The sequence below is a fragment of the Salvia hispanica genome, chromosome 3 (genome assembly GCF_029641045.1).
Source record: "Salvia hispanica isolate PSC_SH4W2 chromosome 3, Shi_PSC_v1, whole genome shotgun sequence".
Classification (NCBI taxonomy): domain Eukaryota; kingdom Viridiplantae; phylum Streptophyta; class Magnoliopsida; order Lamiales; family Lamiaceae; genus Salvia; species Salvia hispanica.
Window position 1 is genome coordinate 10,809,565 of NC_142694.1, and position 11,339 is coordinate 10,820,903.

General features: G+C 37.2%; 3 protein-coding genes across 3 annotated transcripts; 1 reads left to right on the plus strand and 2 right to left on the minus strand.

Annotated features, from left to right (window-relative positions):
- Positions 1–603: 603 nt before the first annotated feature.
- Positions 604–5,232, plus strand: LOC125209051 (BRASSINOSTEROID INSENSITIVE 1-associated receptor kinase 1-like). Its single transcript, XM_048108638.2, has 11 exons — positions 604–1,108; positions 1,655–1,787; positions 1,885–1,956; positions 2,113–2,256; positions 2,586–2,657; positions 2,758–2,829; positions 2,910–2,986; positions 3,532–3,663; positions 3,745–4,086; positions 4,178–4,572; positions 4,653–5,232. Exons 1-11 carry the CDS (start codon positions 1,012–1,014, stop codon positions 4,968–4,970), a joined length of 1,854 nt encoding a protein of 617 aa, XP_047964595.1. The 5' UTR covers positions 604–1,011; the 3' UTR covers positions 4,971–5,232.
- A 123-nt stretch (positions 5,233–5,355) lies between these two features.
- On the minus strand, positions 5,356–7,255 carry LOC125209200 (protein RAE1-like). The gene is made up of 10 exons (XM_089066370.1): positions 7,223–7,255; positions 7,056–7,142; positions 6,899–6,976; positions 6,628–6,821; positions 6,375–6,516; positions 6,205–6,285; positions 5,996–6,124; positions 5,846–5,929; positions 5,688–5,759; positions 5,356–5,586 (listed from the first exon to the last, which is right to left on the minus strand). Exons 1-10 carry the CDS (start codon positions 7,253–7,255, stop codon positions 5,356–5,358), a joined length of 1,131 nt encoding a protein of 376 aa, XP_088922496.1.
- Positions 7,256–8,217: 962 nt separating this feature from the next.
- Positions 8,218–11,339, minus strand: LOC125216679 (protein RAE1-like). Its single transcript, XM_048118437.2, has 11 exons — positions 11,216–11,339; positions 11,021–11,107; positions 10,853–10,930; positions 10,582–10,775; positions 10,113–10,254; positions 9,305–9,385; positions 9,079–9,207; positions 8,858–8,935; positions 8,702–8,773; positions 8,537–8,617; positions 8,218–8,454 (listed from the first exon to the last, which is right to left on the minus strand). The coding sequence occupies exons 1-11, from the start codon at positions 11,267–11,269 to the stop codon at positions 8,407–8,409; spliced, it is 1,044 nt and encodes a 347-aa protein (XP_047974394.1). The 5' UTR covers positions 11,270–11,339; the 3' UTR covers positions 8,218–8,406.

Here is an 11,339-nt window from a genome sequence, read left to right on the forward strand (position 1 = left end):
ATCAGGTATAAAATCCAAATACTCACCCCTACACGCTACGTTATAAAAAAATTACGATCTACCAAGACCCCAAAAATTAAAATTAATTCAGGAATCATTATCATCCCATCCAAGTTTTACACTCAAACAGACAAAAATAGAATTCGACCACAACATTTTAATCACTAATACTAATAATAAAGTAGCATTATGGAACGTGTGAACCAATAATTAATGATTAGAAATCAGATTATGGAATGCCAAAAATTGCAGGGGAACAGCTTTCGCAGTCAGCGTCATCCCATTTCCTACTTGGCGGCCGTGTGTAGTGGGCCCCACCAAACCACAAATTAAAACTAAAAATTAAAATACCATTTCCAAATTTAATTGAAGTTTTATTAAATTCGTAACACTACTCAATTGGCTGTGTTTTACTAGCACCATTCGTTTGACCATAATATTTTGACTGAAATTAGCTGTCATCTATTTGAATTTGTCATGATAATTATATTTATTTGGCATTTATCTCTTGATCTTAACATCAAAATTCATCACGCATGTGGACACATTATACCTTATTTCCGATGAAATATATAAATAAAAATTTGTTTCAAAATAATTAGTACTACACACTATCTCTCTCACTGCAACGACTTCAACTCATCCACCGTTGAATTGAAGAATCTACCCCCAAATTTCACTGCCAAAAAAATCAAAACAAACCTCAGAATTTGAGGAAACAAGTAGAAAAGAGGAGAAGACTCTGTTTACTAGTGGCTCGCATTCCCCAAAAATCAACTCAATCGACTTTTTTTATTTTCTTCGGTTTCCGTGTCGCTCTTGATTTCAGTTCTTGCTTCCTTTAGCTAGATTAGATTCATCTCTGCCAGATTTATAATTCAGAATTTGCTTAATTTAAGTGTTTACTTTTAATTCGTATTGTGGGGAGTTGGGGATTGGTGTAGGGTTTTATTTATTTTTGATGAGGAATTAATTAGGTTCTTAGTTGGTGAATTTGGGGGAAGAAATTCTATGGATCGGTGGTCAATGGGCATGATCTTGCGGGTGGCTTATTTGTGCTTGGTTCTGGTGTTTGCTGGATTTTTGCAGGTTTCTGCAAACGTTGAAGGTCAGTTTTTTTTTTTTGTTTATTTTTCGTATTTTGGTTGATTGTATGTATCGATTTCTTTGCTTGGTGAGTTTGATTTAGTCAATTGCACGTTGACTTGAAATGAGTGAATTGATTGGTAATTTTGTTTCTAAATTAGTATTGTATGTATGGAAGTCGTGCATTTCTGAGCCAATTTAAGATTGAAAAACTTCTAAGCAAATGTGCTGGTCTATTTTATGAATGAGAAACAAAGGGGGGACTGTTGCAGTGATTTCGACATTCGAAGGAATCGTAAACAGACGCGTTGATGATCACAAATGAAGCACATTTATAATGATTCTCAGTTTTCTAAGAAAATATTCATGGTTGTGAATGCCACTTCCGTCTTTGCTAGAAGTTGGAAAAGCATTTTTTTGTTTTTCCTGATTAAGTCAAGCTTCACTAGCAACTTAGAAATCACTGGAACTGTTAGCATGGTGATGGTGCTGTAGTTTTTTACTCGTAGCTTATCAACATTCTGAGAAGTGGACTGTGAGATGTAAAAGAAAATTTTGTGTGTGGCAGGGGATGCTTTGAATGCGCTGAAGACTAATTTGGCCGATCCTAATAATGTTCTTCAGAGTTGGGATCCGACCCTTGTCAATCCTTGTACTTGGTTTCATGTCACATGCAATAGTGACAATTTTGTTACGCGTGTGTAAGTGTGGCTCTATCACTCTCTGAATCAAGATTTTTCATTTGCATTTTTCGAATGTAATTGGAATGGTAAATATGTTGGTTGTTTTCTTACACAGTGATCTTGGAAATGCAAATTTGTCTGGCCAACTGGTTCCACAGCTTGGTCAGCTCCTTTCTTTACAGTACTTGTAAGCCATTCTTTGCTTATCCGAATTCACATTATTCTTTTTAGTTTCATGCATTTGTTTTAGTGAGTATGGTATTCAGTCTTTCTTAAAACCTGATGTTAGAGTACAAAGAATTTCACTTTCCATCTCTGTTCTTTCTTCCTCTCATCTTGGCAGGGAACTTTACAGCAATAATATTAGTGGAAGGGTTCCACCTGAGCTTGGAAACTTGACCGACTTGGTTAGCTTGGATCTTTATCTGAATAAACTAACTGGTCCAATCCCAGACACACTGTACAAGCTTCAGAGACTACGTTTCTTGTATGAATTTCTCTGTTCACGCTCTCTGTGTCTACATTATGTCTTGATTCTTTCATTTCTTTTGAAGATGTTTTCCTTACTCCATCGCTAGGATGTTTACGATTCAAAACTAGGTGGTGTATGAGATTTGGATTGTTCTACTTACACAAAAGTGGAGTAGATTTCTTTGAAGATCTTTCTCATGTGCACTGCTTTCTTAATCTGACATTGTTCGTGTTTTTCATGTTTATATAGTAGAGTGTGCTACCTGTGACGATAACATCAATTCATTTTGTGTAGCTAGTTTTCTTCAAAACTAATTGGTATTTATTTATCCTTGCAAAATATAGGAGGCTCAACAACAACAGTCTGACAGAACATATACCCTTTTCTCTGACTACCATCAATACACTTCAAGTCCTGTACGTGGGAACAAGCCAACAAATCTTCTTTTGTCGGGTGATCTTACTTCTCTTTTAGTCTTTCGTTGCTGATGTTCATTTTCATGTTTATTTCATGCAGTGATCTGTCAAATAACAATCTCACAGGACCAATTCCAACTAATGGATCTTTCCAACTTTTCACTCCTATCAGGTTTGATGAGTTCCTTAATGCTTATAGCACCAGGGATGCATCATGCTGTTACTGCTGATTAATGTCTTTTTGTCTTTCAGTTTTCAAGGTAATCAATTGGAAGCTCTTCCTCCACCACCACCTACAGTTCCACCGACAACCCCATCTGGTTCTGGAGGTCTGTAAACCCAATCTTTATGTTTATTACATTTACGAGTTTTCTTCTTTTCCATATCTAACTACGTTTTAAGTTAAGGGTCCCTTCGAGTATGCTGGGCATTTTGTTATTCAGCAGCCTTAGAACTTCTGTGCAGTGTATTCACCGAATAGTTTTCTTCCTTATATGTCTTGGTATTCATTCAAGGTTATGTGTGGTTCACCAATTAATATCAGGTTCAAGGAATTCTTAGGTTTTATATGTTTATGTAACGACCTAATCTATTTAAATTTATCATCTGAACTTCAGTAGTTTCTCTTATACTATTTAATAAGAAAAACTTGTTAGCTCCATCAAAGGTATCATAAGTTCCTTTGCTTCATTTTGCTAAAGGAGTAGATGTATACTAGGTGAAAGATGTTGTATTCAACATGTGGACTAAGTTTGAAAGTTATAACTGATTCTCAATGACTGGGAAAGTGGAATTCTGTACACCATAAGTACATTAACTTCATTTTGCAAAAGGAGTATGTTGTATATCAACTACTATTCTTTTACCATTGCAGTTGGCAACAGTGCTACTGGAGCAATTGCAGGAGGAGTTGCTGCAGCAGCTGCCTTTCTATTTGCTGTTCCTGCGATCGCACTTGCTTGGTACCGAAGACGGAAGCCACAAGATCATTTCTTTGACGTTCCTGGTAAGTTGATAACAGAATATCTTATCACCTTCCATACGCCATCAGATTCCAAATCCACTCAATTCTTCAACTTAATTGCAGCTGAGGAGGATCCTGAAGTTCACCTGGGTCAGCTCAAAAGATTTTCCCTACGCGAACTCCAAGTTGCTACAGATAATTTCAGTAACCATAATATTCTTGGGAGAGGTGGATTTGGTAAGGTTTACAAGGGCCGATTGGCAGATGGTACCCTAGTGGCCGTCAAAAGACTAAAAGAAGAGCGTACTCAAGGTGGAGAGCTACAATTTCAAACAGAAGTAGAGATGATCAGCATGGCTGTACACAGGAATTTACTCCGTTTACGTGGATTTTGTATGACTCCTACTGAAAGGCTTCTTGTTTACCCTTACATGTCTAATGGAAGTGTTGCATCATGCTTACGAGGTAGCAATCTCATCTTTTTATTCTGTTCTTTTTTTCTGTGGGTAATGTCTTTTGGTGTAACAAATTTTTTATTTTTATTTTTATTTTTCAGAGCGAAAAGAGTCACAACCTCCTCTTGATTGGCTAACAAGGAAACACATAGCACTGGGTTCTGCTAGAGGACTTGCTTATTTGCATGATCACTGCGACCCAAAAATCATTCATCGTGATGTCAAAGCTGCCAATATATTGTTGGATGAGGACTTTGAAGCAGTTGTTGGTGACTTTGGGCTGGCCAAACTCATGGACTACAAGGATACTCATGTAACTACAGCTGTGCGTGGAACAATCGGTCACATAGCTCCTGAATACCTGTCTACTGGAAAATCATCCGAGAAAACTGATGTATTTGGTTACGGGGTCATGCTTCTTGAACTCATCACTGGGCAAAGAGCTTTTGATCTTGCTCGACTTGCTAATGATGACGACGTCATGCTACTGGATTGGGTGAGTTTCTCTTGATTATGCCTTTTATCGTCTGAATTTCAAATGGTATTTATTCATGGTACTTGCTGAAATGGTTTCAGGTGAAAGGACTTCTCAAGGACAGTAGATTGGAACCATTGGTCGACCAAGACCTCGAAGGGAATTACATTAAAGAAGAGGTGGAGCAGCTTATCCAAGTGGCTCTGCTTTGCACGCAGGGTTCTCCGATGGAACGCCCCAAAATGTCGGAAGTAGTGAGGATGTTGGAAGGCGATGGGTTGGCCGAGAGGTGGGAGGAGTGGCAGAAGGAAGAGATGTTCCGTCAGGAGGTCAACCACCACACGAATTTGGGAACTGAATGGATCATCATGGACTCCATGTCGAACGTCCGTCCCGACGAACTGTCCGGGCCGAGATGATCGCCCCAGCTCTCTCTGAGTGTGGTTTAAGCTTTTACAGTTTTGTATATGGTTATCTTCCTTTTCCCATTGTATTCTTATAGATCTTCTGTTTGGTTTCCCCAGAATTTTGTTGATGCAGGGAATGTTTATATACCTCATAGGTGGCAAGTTGTAATTTTATGTGTCGAAACAAACTCAAGATTCACTGCAGCTATTGCAGAGAAAAGCACCAATGTAATTATTTTTCAGACATTGAACTCATTTACACTGAATTGCCCAAGTTTGTTTGTTGCTGGGATTAAAATCACACACGCACACACACACTTAGGTAAAGAATCAGTTCCATTTCCAATACATTATAGTTGAGCACATTTACATTTTGTAGACCATTCTCTAACTAGCATCACTTTCTACCATCTGGTGAAACACGCGGTTTGACATCGCCTTCCTGCAGATATTGAAGGGGAGATATAGACGTGATGATGAAAAAGTTTAGCTCCGATGTAAGTTCACAGAGACTAGTATAACCTTCACTAAGGTTCGAGAAAAGTACCCGGGGCTGATGGAGGTATATCTTGGTCGTTGCTGTTGCGGGATTATAATTTTGTGCCCCCTTGCTCCAATCATAACAGATCTGGAAGAGAAAAGAATCCAACACACTGAACATATCCTTTCTTGGCTAGAATCAGTTGTTGACGAGACAACAAACTTTCTAAAACGGGCAATAAAGCTTACCGCATATGCATATATAGAACCATCGCGGTTAAAACTGCTGCAAGTTATTGGTTGATTGCATCTTAACATATTCTGAAAAAATTAGGGAAAAAACAGAAGATCAGTGAGATGACGTGCATTAAAAGCTTTGCGTTTTAGATAGTTGTTGATGCATATACCGTGAGCTTCCGCTTCTGCTTCGCATCTTTGTCCCAAAAGTTGAACACTCCATCAGATCCAGCAGTAGCAAATGTGTGATGTCTCTGATGTGAAGAGAGTGGCATTATTCAGCATGGAACGAAGAAACGACAAGAATGAGAGTGACTTACCGGGTGAAATTTCAGCGAGTTGACAGAGTAAATCTCATTGCCATGCCTGTGACATTTGAATATATCATTTTTATCCGATTGCGACTCATCAAGATGATGCACGCTAACTTTTCCTTCGATCAAACCAACCTAGAATAAAAAAATGCCATGTTCAGAAAAGATACAATGACCAAATTCAATGTTAAAATCAGTTTTCAACAGTAACTTACCAAGAAGCCTTGTTTATCAGGAAAAGCAGCCAAACACCTTGTCTGGTGCTTGAGGGGTGACAAAAATCTTCTATACTCAGTCTGCCATATTCAGACATGGCATATCACCTCATAACATAAACTAATAGCGCGAAAAATTACACATAAAAATTACTACTCCTATTAAGAACCTGAGGGCTCTGCAGATTGAAGACGATTATATTTCTGTCAGCTGTTCCAACAACCACGAGAGGATGCTGAACTGCAAGTGCATAGCAAAGATCTGGAAGTCGTTGTACCCACGTTGGAGTTTGCTGTCTCAGATCCCAATACCTTAAGACAAAAATCAACTTTACCTTAGTTAGAAACAAAATCACATCATGACTGAACAAGTTATGCATATAAGAAAGTCCATCTTGTTAATCTGTTAAAGAAAGAATTGACCTTAACGTGCTGTCCCAGCTTCCGGTGACTAAGAGGTTCGTCTCTGGGATCCAAGAAACTTCTTTAACAGGAGCATCATGCACGGCCACTGTAACAGGCCGCCCCTCGGACGCTAATGCCCACATCTTAACTTGGTTGTCACAGCCTCCGGAAAAGAAGGCCGTCCCGTCATCTTTCCAGGCAGAGCACAATACCTGCTGCCCTAGATGAAACATAGGATAACAAAGATGGAAAAAAGAGAATTCCAAGTGTTGGGAATCATATAATTTACCGGCTCGTCGTGTGATACTAATGCCTTATGCACAGTGCTGAGTTTGGTCCCGGATACCTTCACCTCCCAACATCGAACCTGAATCGATTTTTGACCAAGTTAGCTCTTAAACTACTACTCAACTCCCAAATAATGAAAAAACAGGAAAGTTGTGTGCCTGATTATCCCATGAAGTAGCCACAAAAAGATTTGTTTTGGGACTGAAGCTGAGGCTAGAGATGGAATCAGTAGGAGGTTGAACCACCTTCTCCAAAACAAATTATTCAACGAGAAGCATAAATTCAAACTATGAAAAATAACAATGCATTATGATTTATGTAGTACCTCAGTGGAACGGTTGGGATTGGATTTAGGCATTTAGCAAAACCTCCAAGTTTCAAATGAAAAAGAGAGTGTATGAATTTGAATAACAACTGAGAAAGGGAAGAGCGAGGGTTTGCATGACATATATCCATAGCGTCTGCATAAAGCTAATCATCAACAATATTTATTACATTCTCTTCTCATCTCTTATTTATTTATTTAATCGATTTAATTTAATTAATTATTTGACGTAATAATTGAAATAAGATTTTTTAATTTAAAGTTTTAATTGATAAAATTATATATAAGCATATAATAAACATTTTGAAAATTACATTAAGATTTGCTTAATAAGGAGTATATTATTAATTGAGAGTAATAGTAAAGCATTTGAACAAAATAGCTTAGAAATATACTCCATAAGTAACATTCACGAATATTATTATCCTTGTTTAATTCATATTAGCTCTACTTAATTTGATTTATATATTTATTTTAATTTATACTAAAAATTATTATTAACATCAATATAAATTTTTATAATTTCAAATAAATAAATAAAATAATAAAATTGGACTTTAAAATTTATGTTATTTATAAAATTAATAATAACTTTTAAAATGTTTGAATCTTAAATATATTAAATAAATCAAATAGCGTTAAAAGTAAACGAAAAGTTAGTGATACTCCACGAATGTGCTCACATAATGTATCCAAAATAATATTTTTTTTCTAAAATAACTTAGCGTAGTATTTTAGATCAATAAGATGAATCAATATATTTAAGGAAAACAAATGCAGAAGATAATTATGACTTATGAGGCAAATCAAAAAAATTAGTCATATAGACAACAAATGAATTTCATAATCCAAAATTTAAAACATAAAATTTTAAATTGTTCTCGCACATTCACTTAACTGATCAATTAAGTTGAGAAATTACACTTTTTTAGAATCACATGCGTTAATTAAAATAATTCTCAATTCATGCATTGAACTAAAATCACACACATAGGTAGGCAAAGAATTGGTTCAATTTATAGTAGTAGAAGGTTCGAACAACATCCAAAACATTGTAATTAACCATATTCACATTTTGATAAACCATTCTTGAACTAACTCTGCTGCTGCTAGCCTATGTATGGAGTACTACTCTTTAGAACAAAAGTTTTGTGTACAAAGTGAAATTCTTCTTGTCTGAAACATCACCTTCTTCCTCTTGCTAAAGGGAGTCTGGGTTTAACATCCACTTCCTGCAGATACATATATACACGACGTGAGGAGATGAGAAAGTTTAGCTCCAACGTTACATTCACTATGGTTCAAGAAAAGTACCAGAGGCTGGTGGAGGTATATGTTGGTCTTTGCTGTTGCCGGATCATATTTTTCGGCCCCCTTGCTCCAGTCATAACAAACCTTGAACAGAAAAGGGACCCAACACACTGAAATCAGTTGTTGATGAGACAACAAACTTTCTGAATGCCAAATGATAAAGCATACCGAATATCCAAAGATAGAACCATCGTGGTTAAAACTGCTGCAAGTTACTGGCTGATTGCATCGTGCCATTTCCTGAAAAACAAGTTTAGTGAGATGGAGGGTAAGGGGAAGCCCATCAAATGCTTTGTATTGTTAGATAGTTGTTCGCTTATATACCTTGAGCCTCGTCTTATTATCCTTGTCCCAAAAACTGAAGCTTCCATCAGATCCAGTGGTAGCAAATGTGTGATGTGTCTGAGATGCCAAGAGAGTAAATTATTCAGCACAGAATGAAGACACCTTTAGACATGAGAAAAGGAAAAAAGAAAGAAGGAAATGTAGAATGATAGCAATAAAATTGTATTCGGTTTAACGAGGGCTTGAATATATTTTCTTACAGGGTGAAAGTTTAGCGAGTTGACAGAGTAAACCACACTGCCTTGCCTGTGACACTTGAAAGTAAAAGTTTTATCTGTCTGCGGCTTATCAAAATGATGCACACCAACTCTTCCTCCGATTGAACCAACCTAGAATAACAAAATGTCATGTTCAGCATAGATATAATGACCGTTCAGTATTACAGTTGGTGATTTTAAAAGTTTAGACATGAGTGGAGAATCTTACCAAGAAACCTTGCTTATCAGGAAAAGCAGCCAAACACCTAGTCTGGTGATTGAGAGGTGAGAAAAATCTCTTATACTCAGTCTGCCATATTCAAACAAAGTATATCACCTCATGATTCTCATATGCAGTTAGTATGATTTACTACAGACAATAGATAACACTAAAAATACGCATAAAAAGACAATATTTCTCTTCTGACATAAAAATACACAGCAAGCATTCTAGACATAACTATGAAGATGGATCTGTTATAACAAGGCAGCATCTTATAAGAATGATTTAGATGACATTTTAAAGGTGGGGGCCAGGAATAGGACATTTTAAAAAAGGTGTCTCATGGACACAACAAAGATGGGATCTCCGAGGGGGTATCATTCAGGACACCATAAAGATGGCTGTCATAGCCACAAACATGAAAATAAAAGAATATAAGAAATGGTGACCTAAACATGAGATTGATTGCCATAAGTGAAGACACAGTACAGCAATGAAGTGATCTACAAATTTTGGTAAACTGAAAAATGGAATGTTCTTCTACTTTTGAAATAAGCATGGAAATCAAGACTTGGCATGCAGCCCTATAACCAATTAGCTATATCTTAAATCCCAAGTTATATTAGATTATAGCTCTCGATGTAATGTATGTCAAATAGATGCAAGAATCCTGGAGAAGATACCTAAAGAGATGCATATCAGTAAAATCTAAAGTGGAGTTTACTTTTTTCTACAAACCATGGTACACTTTATTAGCTCTCAACAACAAAAAATAAGATTAAAGCCAAGAGCAGGACAAAGAATGCCTAACAACCTGAGGTTTCTGCAAATCAAAGACGATTATATTTCTGTCAGCAGTCCCAACAACCATAAGAGGATGTTGAACTGCCAGTGCATAGCAGCGATCTGGAAGTTGTTGTACCCAAGTTGGAGATTGCTGTCTCAGATCCCAATACCTGAAGACAAGAAGGCCTACAGAGACTAAATTATAAGTGGCTACAGTGATAGAAAAGTAAGACAAGACATCAGAGATTAAATTAAATTGCAGAGACACAAGATCACATTAACAGAGAGCTCAAGAAAGATTCATTCTCATGGAAACTTCTTGAAAAAAGAAGGCCAACAATGAAAGTAAGGCAGCAGCATTCCTCTCCTCAATCATACGCATTATCGTTGTCATTGAAGAATTCAAACCTAGCACCCTCTTAGTACCATTACTAAAATAACATTTCATAATTCAACAATGAGTTACTCTATTAAAGGCACCAAAGAATTAAATTAACCTCAGAGTCCTGTCCCAGCTTCCGGTGACTAAGAGACTCATCTCCGGGATCCAAGAAACTTCTTTAACCGGAGCATCATGCACGGCCACTGTAACAGGCTGCCCACCCGATGCTAACGGCCACATCTTAACTTGCTTGTCACACCCTCCAGAAAACACAGTTGTCCCATCATCTTTCCAAGCAGAGCACAACACCTACCAAGATTAAACTTAAATCAACAAAGGGGCAAACAGAGGAATCACATCATAGGCTCATAAAAACTACAAATTACCGGCTTGTCGTGTGACATTGATCCCATATGAACAGTGCTGAGTTCGTTACCAGACTTCTGCACCTCCCAACATCCAACCTAAATCGAATTTTCATAGGAGAAACACGAAATTAGCATGAACTAAACCAACTCCCCCTTGTCTACTAATGTGGAAAAGCAAAATTACACCTGATTATCCCAAGAAGTAGCCACGAAAACGTTTGCTTTGGGGCTGAAGCTTAGGCTGGAAACCGAATCACTAGGAGGTTTAACCACCTTCTCAAAAACAATCAATTTAAACACAAATTCAAACAATGCAGGATATTGTCGATAGGTAAAAACTGAAAACCTAAACAAAAATCATGAATTCGTGAGAAATTCTACCTGAGTGGAACGGTTGGGGTTTGCGATGGTCGACGCCGCGCCATTTCCAGACATGATCCGTTAAGAACGAGAGTGTATTATGCAGAAATTGAAGAAGAAACTCAAGCAAGTTTTGAGCCGAGAT